This window comes from Notolabrus celidotus, chromosome 2 (genome assembly GCF_009762535.1).
Source record: "Notolabrus celidotus isolate fNotCel1 chromosome 2, fNotCel1.pri, whole genome shotgun sequence".
NCBI lineage: Eukaryota > Metazoa > Chordata > Actinopteri > Labriformes > Labridae > Notolabrus > Notolabrus celidotus.
Window position 1 is genome coordinate 6,976,986 of NC_048273.1, and position 15,726 is coordinate 6,992,711.

Sequence of the window (15,726 nt, forward strand, 5' to 3'; positions counted from 1 at the left end):
CCTAACCCTAATCGTAACCCTAACCCCAACACTAACCCTAAACCTAACCCTTATCGTAACCCTAACCCTAACCCTAACTCTAACCAAAACCCTAACCCTAACCCTAACCCTAACCCCAACCCTAACCCTAACCCTAATCGTAACCCTAACCCTAACCCAAAACCCCAACCCTAACCCTAACCCTAACCCCAACCCTAACCCTAATCTTAACCCTAACCCCTAACCCTAAACCCAACCCTAACCCTAACCCCAACCCTAACCCTAACCCTAATCGTAACCCTAACCCTAACCCAAAACCCCAACCCTAACCCTAACCCTAACCCTAACCCTAACCCCTAACCCTAAACCCAACCCTAACCCTAACACTAAACCCAACCCTAACCCTAACTCTAACCCCTTACCCTAACTGTAACCTCAACCCTAACCCTAACCCCTAACCCTAAACCCAACCCTAACCCTAACACTAAACCCAACCCTAACCCTAACTCTAACCCCTTACCCTAACTGTAACCTCAACCCTAACCCCAACCGTAACCCTATCCCAACCGTAACCCCAACCCTAACCCCAACCCTAACCGTAACCCTAACCCTACCCCTAAACCCAAACCTAACCCCAACCCTAACCCTAACCCTACCCCTAAACCCAACCCTAACCGTAACCCTAACCCTACCCCTAAACCCAACCCTAACCCCAACCCTAACCCTAACCCTAACCACAACCCTAACCCCTAACCCTAACCCTTACCCTAACCACAACCCTAACCCTAACCACAACCCTAACCCAAAACCCTAACCCTAACCCCAACCGTAACCCTAACCCCAACCCTAACCCTAACCCCAACCGTAACCCTAACCCTAACCACAACCCTAACCCAAAACCCTAACCCTAACCCCAACCGTAACCCTAACCCTAACTCCAACCCTAACCCAAACCCTAATCCTAACCCTAACCCTAACCATAACCCCAACCCTAACCCTAACCCTTACCCTACCCATAACTCTAGAGCAGGCAGGTAAATGTGTCCTCTTATAACACTGTTACAATAATAATAATTCACACAACTTCTCATGAGTATTTTTCAAAGCAGTCACATTTATTTGTCTTTTTATACACAGTTGCTAAGCAGCTCGTTGTGCTAACTTTGATAGGATTTACTATGGGATTTCCACAATGCTTACTAAAAAATAAATACAAGACAAAGTGTTCCACAGCTCAAAAATATACAAAGGTTTTGAAATGAATGTAAACTTTGAAAACATTTTTGTTTTTACATAAGAGACAACTCAACAGAAGTTATCATATTTACATGTTTGTACAAAAAAAATACAAAGTTGGTACCTACAGTACACAGAAGAGGAGCTACGGTCCAAGTGAAAAACGTCTAGTACCACACCGTGATTCTTCTGTAGTGTTGGTTTTATGTTTCCAGGACATTTCAGTCAAGTAAAAGGGGAAAGAAAAACAGCCACTACCTGTGTGTGTGTGTGTGTGTGTGTGTGTGTGTGTGTGTGTGTGTGTGTGTGTGTGTGTGTGTGTGTGTGTGTGTGTGTGTGTTTTAGCCTTTGGCAGAAGCATCTAGTCCACTCGTACAGCATACTCAGAGAGTGAATAGTATTCAAGGAAAGTCAAACAGCTCGGTGTAAAAATGTGTATAAATATCTCCAGGTACAGCAAGAGACTCGTGACACTTCACAAACATCACCGTATCAGTGCAACAAAACAAAAACAATCAGACGGAGAGGGGCTGGAATGAAGCTCACAGACGTTCTAAACTAATGTGTACCCTGTTATGTGACTACGCTTCAGTACGGAGTCCCATTAAGGCCAAAATTAAGTGGGTATTTACAGTGTACCTACAGGGATGTTTGGCTGCAAAGACTCATACGGGGTGAGCGCCGCCACTGCAATAAAAACATGTGATTTATTATTATGGTATGTTTAAAAGCCTCTGGTTGCTGTAGCTTATTACTGCTGATGACATTAATTATTGTATTGTCTCTGCAACCAGCGTCTGAGATAAGATTTTAAAATAAGTATCTGGATAAAATATGTATTTATTATTTATAATATCAATTCATTGCATACTTGTGTTCGGTGAATCTAGAAGTGTAAGGGAGCATGTTGAGATGTTCTGTTAGTTATAAAAATAAATATATTTAGAACTGTGTAGCACAGGAAATATGAACCCGTGCCTGGTTTTATTTTGAAGAGGAGTAAAATAGACAAGCATTCGGTACAAAACAACCAAAAATGCCTTCTTCCAAATCCAGATCTTCTACTTTTCACCACCTGCCTCTAAAATGAAACTCTACCTCCCTTAAACACAACTCAAAGTAAAAAAAATCTCACGAAAACACAACACTTTTGCTGCTTCATCACTTCTCGTCTCTTTTTTTTCGCGCAGAGTAAAAATAAGACATTGAAATCCTGCTGAACACTTCCCTCTCGCCTTTTTCAACAATTCATAAACACACCAAGTCAGCAAACCAGAAATGAGCATTATTACCAGAGCCCGACAGACACTGGATTTGTGAGGCCGATATTAAAACCTGTTAGCTGAATGATAATAGCCATACTCTGATTTTACAGGAAACTTGTCAATGCAGAGTTTCTCAGATTCTCATGTAATGACAGTATTTCTAAATCACCCCAAGTGTTGTTTCCTGCATTGCATGTTCTGTAAATGAGTATTTTTCATACCAGCATGTATCACAAATCATCTGTGTGCATGCACTCGGACATTATCATATCAGCCGGGCTCTGACAATAATGTTTTTCAAAAATTACACAACCTCCTTGTTCTTTTTTAGCCCTCCTTTTCCACAGCCTCTCACTTTTTGTTCACTTTTTCATCTCCCACTTTTAAACCTGCTCGTTTCTCATCTGCTCAGATTGTCAGGTAGGTTACTTCACCTCCTCGTTATTGCATGAGAATTTTGTAAATGTAGTAACAATATGATATCCGTGATGGGATTCACAACAAGCTTTTAAAAAGGATCCAGTAAAATATACAGTCATTTCTATAAATTGATGCTTTGAGGCTTCACATTTGTTTTTCCTGTGTCTCACACAGTCTTTGTCCTGACGGGAGTTATCTGAGTGGTCGGTTTTTAAGAAATGTATAAGTTGTGTTTAATTGCATACGTATTCACAGAATACAAAGAGCTAGTTTTTCTATCATTTCTACTCTCTGATAAAATGTTAAACTGTGAGAATTCTTAAAAATGTTAATCCAGCCGCAGGTTAGGAAAGAGTTCGTGTGAATACGACGGAGAAGAACTGAAGCTGTGGTGGCGTCATGACTCAGTCGTGTTTCCTACAGGATGAAACCAGAGAGACGTGTTCCCTGTTTCCACCGCTACGTGCTCGTTTTATAAATATATGTTTGAAATATTGTGTGTATAAAACTTGTTGAACACAGATAAAAAAAGAAAACAGCTATGAAATTCAGCCACAATAACTACATCTATATGAAGACATAGGAGTGTTCATGAATGAGAATAAATCTGTAAAAGAATTAAGAGAAATGTAAAGTTATTAAAACCATTTTCATTAATTTTCACATTTATTAATTTCTTTATTTCAGCATATAATTATTTCATATATATCTGAAAAATATATCATTTTATTTAAACTGTTCATGAGTTGTTGTTTTTTTGTATGTTAACTTAACATAACTCAACAAAAATTTGGAAAAAAAAGATTTTTTGAAATATAAAAAAATGTATATGCAGAAAGAAACAGAATAAATGTGATAAATAAGGATATTTGATAATTATTTGCGATCGTACATATTCATTTTTTAAAAATCTATTCCTCTTCATATTTTAAAGGTGACATATTATGCTCTTTTTCATCAACATATATTGGTCTAAGAGGTCCCCAAAACATGTCTTTGAAGTTTATGCTCAAAAAAACACTTTGAAATCAGATTTTGGTCTGCCTGTAAACCCCTCTTTTTCAGCCCTGCTCAGAACAGGCTGTTTTCTGTGTCTGTGCCTTTAAATGAGAATGAGCTCTCTGACCACACCCCCTCAGGAAGTGGATGTGCCCTCGGCTCTCCAGCACGTTGATCTAATGTTTACATGTTGGCTGCTCACAGACCCGCGTTACTTCAACCCTCTGAGTTTGATCCAGAATCTGATCCTGACGGAGAGGCGCCTGCAGCAGGACCTTTCTGAACCATTGGTCACAGATTTTGTGTTTCTTGTTGTTTTATTTGTCAGTATGTGGACGTGTGTCTTGGTACACAGCTACGAACATGTAGCTATGTGGCTATGCTAACTAGCGCTAGCACTTTTCCATGAAAAATAAAAATCATCCACTAGATCTTCAAATCTGCAGACGTGGGGAGTAAAACCGACCTTTGTGTTTATTAAGACAGCCTACAACTAGCATGCCTCCCTCCTAAGCTCCTTGTTAGCACACATGTGCAGGGAATGAAAAACGGAGGAGGGGTTGAGTTGTATTTTGGTATTTTGGAAAGGTGGAGAAATCAGAACAGGGGCAGAATGGATTTTTTTTCATTTTCAGGGGGTTTGTAGACATGCCAGGGACACATATTTCAGGTAGAGAACCATTAGAAAGTCCATTTTGCATGATATGTCACCTTTAAATATTCTTATTTGTTTATTTATTCTTTGTTTTTTCATTTTTTGGCCTCATGCCTCTGACTGAATCACAGCTGTGCTGATATTTAGAACAACATCAGGACCTCCAGTGTCACACTAGCAAACTGCATCAAGTATTAAAAAAACGAATAAGAAATCAAATGTAACTACACTGTAAAAACTTGAAACTGAGTGTCTGAAGTCAAGTAAAAACATCTTTGTTTACAATTTTAAACTTTTTTTAACTTATTGAGTTAATTTTTTTCTTATATTCAACCAAATTAGATATTGCTTTGTCCACACGTATGTGGGTATTCTTGAAAACTTCATGTTTATTTCCCTTTGATTGAGTTCTGGAACTCATTCTGAGGCGGAGTGATACACAGAGTGAAAAGTCTGAAAAGTGATGTTGTTCTAAGTATCAGCGCTCACGGACTGCCTCTCGTCCAATCAGATCACTTGCTCAGAGCTCTTTTTATTCCTCTATTTAAGAAGAATATGAATAAGTTGTCCTCTTGTGTTTCTCTTCTCCTTCTTTTACAGATGTATTCGTTTCAAAGCACTCCTATGACTCCACCCATCTATGTTTTCTCATATATATAATCTGTGAACCACATTTAACCTGCCGTCACAAAATCTCATATATTATAAATCCATCTGGTCCATGGTTTCATCTGTAAACTAAACTAACTTCACACAGTCCAGACCGTTTCCTACGTGGAGCCCTGTGACGAGCGGTCGTCGTGAGGACTCCCGTCTGAGTTCTCGGTCTCGCCCTCAGAGATGGCCTGCATGGGCGCAGAGAACACTCTGCCTCTCATGCCGTAGCGGCTGCTGTTGGAGGGCGGGGGGATCCTGGAGCGGCCCTGCCTGGAGGCGGCATTGATGAAGGATTTTGGAGAGAAGCCGTCAGAGTTGGCTTTTGGGTACGGACTGGAGATCTGATCTGGATGCTGCTGTTGTTGAAGAGGGGAGGAGGGGTCTTCACACTGTCTGGGGGACTCCGTGAGGGACTCTGCAGGAGACTTAGGAGTGATGGGGCTCTTGAGGATCTCTGTTGCTGACATGCGGTAACTTGAGTCTGATCGGCTGCCCTTTCGGAGCAGCAGCAGTTTGAACTCCTCGTTGGAGGTGCTGGATTTCTTTGCGTTCCTGAGGATGGACCCGGTGGATCTCTGCGAGCTTGGTGGGGTTACAGCTGCTGCTGCGGGTGACACCAGGGGCACCGGGGAGCTCACAGTGCTGCTAGGTGGTGTCGACCCAGATGCAGCACAGAGGCGACTCCTCACTCCTAACTCAGAGGAATCCTTCCTGCCCAACACTTTCCTTTTGGACCTGAACAAGAAGAGATCCAGGTTTAGGGAAACTTCAAGTTTGAATTCTCACATGAAGACTCTGAGGGTGTTGTTGCTGCTTCTTACCTGTGAATCATAGCGAACAGATCCTCTGTGGTCCTGGTTTTCGTTGGTGAGAGAAACACACTGTCGTCCTCTGGCTTGGACTCATCACTGGGAGGAGACACTGCAGAATCACTGGGTGTAGAGTCTGTGAACAGAAGTCAAACAGTTAGATTCTGAAGACGCATGAGGGTCAGATCTTTTCTGTATGTCCTCCGGCTGCTGTGTCTGAACCTTTAGGGATGTACAGTTTCCTGATGGACTCTTTACTTCGTGCTGTTAGTCAGCCCAGCAGAGTTTTATTTTTGCCTGAAGTGGAAGCTGGTAGTTACAGTGTTTGAGGTTACGCTGCTGGCACAGGAGCTTTGGCACAGCAGCAGCAGCAGGAGGAGTTAACAGTGAGGAAGATGGAGTAGACTAAACACTGGAGTAGAGAAAGAGGACGACGAAGCTGCACTGAGCAGCCTCTCAAGCCTCCTTCACTATTTCAGTCCAGACATTGAGTGACCTCTTAAAGGGATATTTCAGTTTTTTTGAAGTGTATGAGTCGTATGAGTTACAGTACATTAGTGCTCCTGCTAGCCACAATGCGTGCCGGTGAGCTCTTCCTCTTAAATGAGAAAATTCCCAGAGGACCGGCCGGCAAGCTAGGCTACAATTCTCTGCAGACGGGGTCACCTATTTTGTGTGATTTCACTAAAGTTAAGAAAATATGGTCCAGGCACTCATCACGGTGCAAATGCATGAACCAGTAGAAAACATTGGAGCTATTCAGTTTGCAGTCAGAACTATTTTCAGACGCACCTCGCAGACCGGTGTTCTTCCGCTGCATGAGCACGGATACACGCCGATCAGCTGTTTGGATCAACAAGCACGTAGCATTTTTAGCAGACACTTTTAGGAACAAAAACTACAAACTGCAGAAATGAGTGATTCTGACAGCGGCGATGACATGCCGTTTACTGTGGACACAAGAGGATACCTCTATGAACCAGAGTTTACAGAGGAAGAACTCCAGATGCAGACCCAACGTACCAACGAAGAAGAGAGGGGAGAAAGTTCTGTGCTAACGAGTGAGCAGGAGAGATCCCACGTTACCTGGTGGTGCCGGTGTGTAAACTGTGAGCCCATGCCAACGAACCCAGAGAGCTTCTGCTGTCAGGAGAGGGACTTAGTGACAACAATACTTCAGGACCTTTCTGAATCAGAGGATACCAGCGGCTCACATACGGCTCCAGTCTGCATCACTCATCATCCAGAGTTCCCTGTCTTACAGGAGGTTTGCTTGTTTGAACAGCCGGGATAAAGACAGGTACGTCCCATCTTTTAAATGTGCAGAAAAGTGAGTTTAATTCACTCTAAAGACCGATACCGCTACTTGATCCTGCTACGTGCTTGTTGATCCAAACAGCTGATCGGTGTGTATCCGTGCTCATGCAGCAGAAGAACACCGGTCTGCGAGGTGCGTCTGAAAATAGTGCCAAAACAAAACAAAGGGGGTTTCTGACGGCAAACTGAATAGCTCAAATGTTTTTCTACTGGTGCATGCATTTGCACCGTGATGAGTGCCTGGACCATATTTTCAAAACTTTGGTGAAATTACCTGAAATAGTCGGCCCCGTCTGCAGAGAATTGTAGCCTAGCTTGCCTGCAGTTCCTCTGGGAATTTTCTCATTAAAGGGGAAGAGCTCACCGGCAAGCATTGTGGCTAACAGGAGCAATAGTGTACTGTAACTCATACGACCCCACTTCAAAAAACTGAAATATCCCTTTAAAGGAATCCACTAACCTCTCTGGAGGCAGACCCTGGGAAAATCAGGTGAGCTACACAACTTATAAAGCCTGTGATCCAGTAAATCAGGAGCTCAAAGGACTTGTTTTGCACCAAGCACAATTTCAGTATCAACAGCCTCACTATTTGGCAGCTTTAAAACTTTAGTTTGATGCATACAAACATTACAAAGTAATACAGACAGTTAGACTGAAGAGGGTATGACACAGTACCTGTCCTGCAGTTTTCCTCAGACTCTTCTCTGGACTCTTCAATGTCGTCCTGAGAGACGCTCTCTGCTGAAACACACGAGGACTCAAAATCCACCGCTGAGCTGCTTTCATCACTGATCGAACTCTCCTGAAGCGTCTCTGATTGTCCGTCACTCTCGAGCACTTTATCCAGACTGTTGGTTGAGCCGTTCTGCACAGAGAGAGCAGGATCTGGATCCACCTTACACTCCTCTTCTTCTTCTTCTTCCTTGGTTCTCATCTCAGGTTGAAAACTGCAAACCTGCATTTCTGCCGTCTCTCTGCACGTCTCTCCTTCATGACCGTTCGTTCTCTCTGAGGCGTCCGCCGGAGGCTCGGCCTGCAGTCTGAACGCCGTCTGACTTTCTAAAGAAGCCTTGTAATCCACCCTCGTCTCGCTCTGACACGCTGCGTCTCCATTTTGAAGCCCTTCATTTGAGGTAAACACAGATTCCCACAAGCCCTTCGGTGGTGTGTGATGTCGGTGGTTTAGCAGAGGACTCTTCAGCTCTGTTGATCTGCTACAAGAAAGGGAGTTTGTTGAGTTCACAGTAGGACACTTCAGCCTGCTTTGGTCCTCGTGTATTCCTTCATGTTCCCTGCTGATGGACCGGAGGTGTACGGAGTTCAGCACGGAGGGTGTGATGGACATGGGGTGGGCGTTCAAAACCTCAGAGCTCTGCGGTGGTACCGGTTTCTCTGGCAGAGAGGATCTTTGTTTGCTCTGGTGAAGGATGTGGAGCGGCTTCATGTGAGCGTCATTAGGAAGGGCACTTAGGTCGAGGTGTGAGGGAGGGATGATGGGCAGCTCCAGGTCTTTCTTTGAGGACGCTGATTGCAGAGACAGCGTGGAGAGCGATGACTTCCTCTCCGGGACTTTGGGCTTCCTCTTTCCAAAGGCCGGGGAGACCGGTCCAGGGAAGAAGGCGGAGGGGAAGGACGAGGTTGGGGTTTCTGACTGGCTGGAGTATCCACTGGAGGGACTGGCCAGGCCTGCCAGCTTCTCTGGAGACGTCAGCTTGTAGTCGCTCTCCACTGATGGGAGAGACGGGGTGGTGGCTCTGGAGCCGGACTGGGAGGTCTGGGATTCAGAGCTCTCCTGTGATTTGATGCACTCTATGACCGTAGTACCTGTCGCCGTGCTGGAGTTGGACAAAGATCTGTACGGATCGCTGGATTTGAGATCATTCAGGAGCCACAGATCTGCATAGTCTGACTGTACGATCCCGTCATCTTTAAATGAATGTGCATCTGTGGAGCTGAACACGCCTAAGTCTGGCAGATCAGCTGAGTCCTCGACACCCCAGACCACGAGGGGCTCCTTGACAAGTGAGGAGTTTTCCAGGCGACCTGGAGAGGCGGACAGAAGCAGCTGCAGGTTCCTCTCCCTGGAGGACAGAGGCAGCTGCTGCCCACATGAAATCTTTGGTTCTTTTCGGTCAGGGACGTTCCCCTCACTGCATAATTTTCTTAAGGATGAGCTCCTCTTGGGCGGACACGGCTTCGACTTTGGTTTCCGTAAAGAGAGGCAGCGTCTGCTCAGAGTCATGTCTGACAGGTTGCAGTCGGACCCCGGGGCTGCATAGTTGTAAGTGAAGCTTCTGCTGCCATTTAGGCCGCAGTCAAAGTGCATGGATGTGTAGTAGCCTTCAGTGTCCACAGAGTAGTGAGAGACCGTGTCTGCTTTCTCTGACGGAGGCTTGTCGGAGTAGCTGCTCTCACAGGTGGCCATGCTGGTGTAGCTCGGACACCCTAAGCTGCTCTCCGCCTCCCTGTTGGGCTCAGGGCTGAAGTCCTGCGGGGGCTCTGGGAGGGAGTAACTCCACTCCCCTTCGATGGGAGTGCTCCCCCCTGCTTCCTCTAAAATGTCCATAGCTGTGGAGGAGAAGGAGCCGGTCCTCTGGGTCCGCAGGCCCGGGTAGTGGTCCAGCATAAAGCTGGTGTGGTCTTCGTGGTTGTGGTTTGCGGCGTTCAGCGAGAGCTCAGAGTCACAGTGTGAGGAGCCCGTCAGAGGAGGGGAGGCGGCGGGGGGGATGGTTTCTGAGGTCTGTGAGGGGCAGGTGGAACTGCTCCCACTCCAGTTCCCACTCGAGGACTGATGGTCATCTTTGTGGTCCATCTGGCCTCCCAGCATCACTCCTGCGGCGGAGACGGAGTGCACGGGGCTGCTGAAGGTGTCCGAGCTGGATGAGATCTCACAGCTGCCCATGTCTGTCTTCCTGGGCAGCTGGGACCTGGTCCTCTCCATCCAGCTGCGCTCCGGACTCTCTGAGAGCTGCTTATACTTCAGAGCCAGCGTGTGTTCGCTCATAGTCTGGTCATCCGTGCTCTCCTCTTCATCTTTCAGGATCAGCTCCCCATGACCTGGCAGGAAGTCCTCAGCATCAAACGGAGAGAGCTCCCCCTCATCCTCACTGTCCTGATGCCCGTTGTCTATCACCCGGTTCCCGTCTCGAGGTAGACTCCTGGAGCGCAGGCGGGCGCCCAAAGAGGCGGTGAACATGGCCTCAGCGCTGTCCGGCAGACAGGTGATGTTCCCTGCAGAGTGGGACAGGGACAGAGAGACTCCCTGTCCTCTCTGGGCCCGGATCCTCCTGCGAGACGGCGCTCCTGAGATCAGAAAGTCTTCAGTCTGACAGCCCGAGTCTCTTGTGCTCTGATGGCTGGACAGCTCGTCGTGTGAAGGAGTGACGTCGGGACTAGTGTGGACGATCACTGTGCGCTCTCTGGAGCCAGGAGAGTCATCAGAGTCTGAGAGGAGGAAGAACACAAGCCATGGTAAGTTTATTTAAAACAAACTATGATGCAATAATGCAAAACTAAAAGCTGGGGGAGGACACTTTAGAAAAACCAGCAACATTAAGTCAGGTTTTGCAAGTTTCCAACCCAGACTGGGACAAAACAATCCTCAACCACATGAGCACAGACTGAATCCTCAATCTGTTGTAGGACGAGTGCATGAGAGAGGAGCCTGCACATTTTCATCCTTCACTGTATCAAACTACCTTTCTCTCTCTTCAATCTGCATGTAGAGCAGTGTGTTTCAACCTTTTTTTAGCCAAGGCACATTTCTTACATAAAAAAAAATCCTGAGTCACACCACCAACCAAAAGTGTTCCAAAATGACACATTTAGTCTCTCAATTTATGAATCCATTTATCTGAGAGAGGGACTTTGGCTACTTCTTTAACTGCATCAGCATCTTATTTACAATGGCTTTTGCAGGTAGTATTAATGTCTCTGTCACAGTGTGTGGCTTTTTTGATTTGGCTACGAGTTCAGCTACTGAGTAGCTAGCTTTGAGAGCTCTCGCAGACACCGTACGCTCTTCATCCGGGTTTGAATTTTGTCCAGGGGGCCCAGTTTGGAGTTTTCAATTTTCCTTTTTGATTATTTCTGTCTGATCAAGAGGATCAGACCCTACCTGACAGAACATGCAACACAGCTCCTGGTTCAGGCTCTTGTAATGTCATGCATTGACTGCTGCAACTCTCTACTGGCAGGCCTCCCTGCATGCACAGTTAAATCTCTGCAAATGATCCAGAATGCAGCAGCATGTCTGGTCTTCAACCAGCCTAAGACAGCTCATGTCACTCCCCTGCTCATTTCGCTACACTGGCTTCCAGTTGCAGCTCGCATCAGATACAAAACTCTAATCATGACTTACAAAGCAGTCACCAAAACCGCTCCAGTTTACCTGGAACCCCTCATCCAACTGCTCTTCTCGCCCGCTACGCTCAGCCTCTGAAAAGCGCCTAGTGCTTCCAGCACACAAGGCCTCAAAATCACTAGCTTGACTCTTTTCTTCTGTTCTCTTCTCTCCCTAAATGGTGGAATGAATTGTCCAACTCCATTCGATCTGCAGAGTCCCTCTCTACTTTCAAAAGACAGCTAAAGACCCAGCTCTTTAGGAAGCACTATGCACTTAGCTAGACTGTTCTCCACTGTTGTCCCCAGTGGCAGATCATGTCTTCCAGCTACAGTTGACTCACACTGTCCTGCTCTACTCTGGGAATCTGTGTTCAGGTCTGGAGTGACCCAGCACTTGGTACTTTGGTCATTATTGTGGTGATGTTAATTGTTGATGATGATAATGGAAGGTCTTAAATGGTTTGGTTGCTTCATTGTAGATGTTCCTTATTTACTTTTGTGCATTGCCTTTACACTGCTTGGTAGTACCTGCACCCAAATTGACTTGAAGCACTTTGTTACTCTTACTGATCTTGTTTCCTCTTGTCTAGATCTTTGCTTGTGTTGTTCTTGTTCTCGTATGTACGTCGCTTTGGATAAAAGCGTCTGCTAAATCACATTGTAACATTGTTGTAACATTATTTATCCATTGCTGTTGTACGCCTACGTCTTATCACATATTGTCTAAAATTAACAAGGTCATTAGTGTGCTTTATTGCCACCCAGTGGGCGGGTAGCGCAGGTCAGTACATGGACGAGTACTGAATTACTCCACCAGTCATTACACTGCAGGCACAGACGCACTACATGTCAAATTGTTTGCAGTATATGAATAATATTTTTTTGGGACTAACTAAGTGAAATTGGAAAATGTCCCACGGCACACCTGACGATGTGTCATGGCACACTAGTGTTCCATGGCACAGTGGTTGAAAATCACTGATGTAGAGGACTGTGCTCATGCAAAACAAGCACATGTTTTCAGACCTGCAGGCTGAAATCTGAGTTAAATGATAAAAAGAACATATAACATAAACACGATTTCTCCCTGCTGTTGTCAAATAATTTGTTATATTGATTTCTGTCCAAATGAAACATCAATGAAACAGTCATTGTGGCAGGAAGTGCTCCATAAATAAATACATTTCCTGCCTTTTTTCCAAGACTTTTTCTTATGCAATTTAAAGTTCATACTCAGAGGTTTGGAGGGAAATTTGTAAAGAGTATGATGCATACAGAAAGAAACATGATAACCTAAATGACTCATGAGAATAAAGTATAGAAATAAACAGGTCAGAGGGAAAAAGTAGGTCAAAATAGTCCTTCACAAGGGTACTAAACGTAGCACCTTAACTGCACCCTGTCCAAACACTTCATTTAGCATCATTAATGACAAAGAGGAGCAGAATAATCTTACACTGAGGAAGATGTGTTTGCTTGAAAATCTGCTAAATGATAAAAAAACGATGACTGAAATAGATGTTCCACTAATCGGCCAATTAATTGGTTGTAACTGTGAAGCCCTGAAGCACGCTTTCTTCCTGTTCTGGATGATTTTTAAGATCTTAATCGGGACTCTTCACTGTGCACAACTCTGAACTTTTTCTGCATCTGACTCCTCATCCCTGTAACTTCCTGTCATCTTCTACTCCTGTCCCGCAGATTAAAGCAAAACCGCCCCAAAAATATCCTCAAACAGAAACAGAACTGACTCTAAAAATACTCCTCCTTCACACCACTGATGTCTTCTGTACTCACGCTGACATATTTTACGCTTTCCCCCTCTGCAGTACAGTGTGATGAGTTTTTTTAACACAGAATTCACCGGACAGTTTCACGTGACAAAACAACACAGGATGCAAAAGATGTAGAGTCATGATTTAGAAGCTACATACCTAAATCTTGCTGCACCTGTCTGGGAACTCCTGCAACCGTCCTCCGTCTCCTCAGCTTCCTTCTCCTCTGCAGCACGGACTGCGAGTGGACGAGCGAGCAGCGCACACTAGCTTCTCTGTCAAAGCCGACTCCTGAAACAGAGAGGGGGACATGTGAGGAATCTTTGTTTGGTGGCAGCGGCAGCGATTCCTTCTTTAGCTCTCACACTGTCTAATACAATAAAGAGAAACCTCTGACACACACAGCTGGACTACATTTCTAAAAACAGCAGTCAGGACCGGGCAGATGGTTATACAAACCAGGATTAAAACTGTGGAGTTACTTAATACTTGATGTCATTTCTAAGCTGACAGATTATGAAATACAAAGAAGAGGTTATCATTATTTGACCCTGAAACAAAACCTGCAGAAGAAACAAAGACAGCGACTTGATGGATTTGTAAACTAATTAAAACTCTTCTTTGTGGCTCAGTTTTGTTGTTTCCTGCTTGTTTTCCTCCCCCCCTACATACATTATGACTATCATGTGATAGCAGGTCAGGCCTTTCAGCACCATAGCAAACCCTGGACTTGGCTTACAATGTACATTTTTCCTCCCTACACTGTCTGCGACTCAGCCAGTGTTGGCGTCTTTAGAGTCAGACGGGAGTAAATAACATCGTGTCGGCCTTTCAACAGTTTGGACAGAAGTAATTAGCATTCGTGTCACAGCGTCTCGCCTCCTAATCACATGCACAGAGCGCTGAAGCTTGAGAAAGAAAGTTTAGCGCCGCAAAAAGCATGACTTGCACGTTGAGAGTGACTCCCTTTGGCAACATTAAAGCCTTTGATGATTATGACGGTTCATAATTAACTGCAGGATTTCCAAACTTCTTGCAAAGAGGACTTTTATTGTGTAAAGATAACAACAGTTGCATAGAGTCCATGAAGAGAACAGTGTGTGCAGACTGAAGACTACTTTTTGGGCCTTTTTGCCTTTATTTTATAGGACAGCTGAAGAGAGACAGGAAATGTGGGGAGTAGAGAGCGGGGGAGGACATGCAGGAGATGGTCGACCGGCCGGGAATTGAACCGGCGACCCCTGCGACGAGGACTGTGGCCTCTGTACGTGGGGCGCTTGGACCGCTAGGCCACCAGCGCCCCGACTGAAGACTCATTTTGAGTGATTTCAGGAACAGAACATCTAAAAAGAATAACTTGATAGTTTGAGAAAACTTAAGCTGCATGACACTTAGCTCAGCTTAGCTTAGCTTAGCATAAAGACTGGAGAAAGCTAGCCTTGCCGGTTTATCAGCTGTGCAAAAAACACGCCTGATTAAAATCTGGTTTGTTTAAAGAGACATTAAAGTGGTTGATGAAGAGTTGGACAAAATATTTCAACAGCACTTTGAAGCACAGTTTGTTGTTTACATTTTATGTTTCATGCATATTAAATTAACACAAAATGAGATCTAAAGCTTCACTTCAATAAAAGACCCCATGAAGGAAGTTGCAGTAAAATCATAAAGCAGATTTTTTAGGAAGTGAAAATGCACATCTCTGACGCATTCATTACATAATTCAAACTCAAACTAGATATGTGTGTGAAGGTCAGTGTGTGTTTTGGTCATTGGATTTTCCGTTCAGAGAAGCATATTAAAAAACAAAATATTAGTGGTTATTTGATTTTCATTTTAAAATTGAAATTTGAGGTAGTTTTCTTTATCAGGGTCGAGAAGGGATAAACAAAACTTTAATTTTTTCTGCCCATGTCACTTTAGGGGCTCTGTGCCTCTTCCCTGAAGTTTTGTTTATCCCTTCTTGACCCTGATAAAGAAAACTACCTCGAATTTCAATTTTAATTTCAGAATTTTAAAATGAAAATCAAATAACCACTCATTTTTTTGTTTTTTAATAAGCTTTTCTGAACGGAAAATCCAATTACCAAAACACACACTGACCATGTTAAGTACATTTATTTATATTTATTTTTATTTTTATCTTCACAATTTCTTAATCATTACTTTGAATCTACATTCTTTTAACTAGTATTACTCTTATTTTAATTATCATTGTTATATGCATTGCTTTATTCACTTACATTAATTTATTTAACATTATTATCTTTTAT

General features: G+C 44.3%; 1 protein-coding gene across 1 annotated transcript in view; it reads right to left on the reverse strand.

The window, feature by feature from the left end:
• Positions 1-1,073: 1,073 nt before the first annotated feature.
• The window catches only part of nhsa (Nance-Horan syndrome a (congenital cataracts and dental anomalies)), a 116,889-nt gene continuing 102,236 nt past the window's right edge, over positions 1,074-15,726 (reverse strand). The window contains exons 6-9 of the mRNA XM_034701225.1: positions 13,616-13,747; positions 8,013-10,781; positions 6,033-6,156; positions 1,074-5,946 (exon numbers count right to left, since the gene is read on the reverse strand). Of these exons, the coding sequence (XP_034557116.1) occupies positions 5,325-5,946; positions 6,033-6,156; positions 8,013-10,781; positions 13,616-13,747 (3,647 nt within the window). The 3' untranslated portion in view covers positions 1,074-5,324. The remainder of the gene's footprint in view (positions 5,947-6,032; positions 6,157-8,012; positions 10,782-13,615; positions 13,748-15,726) is intronic.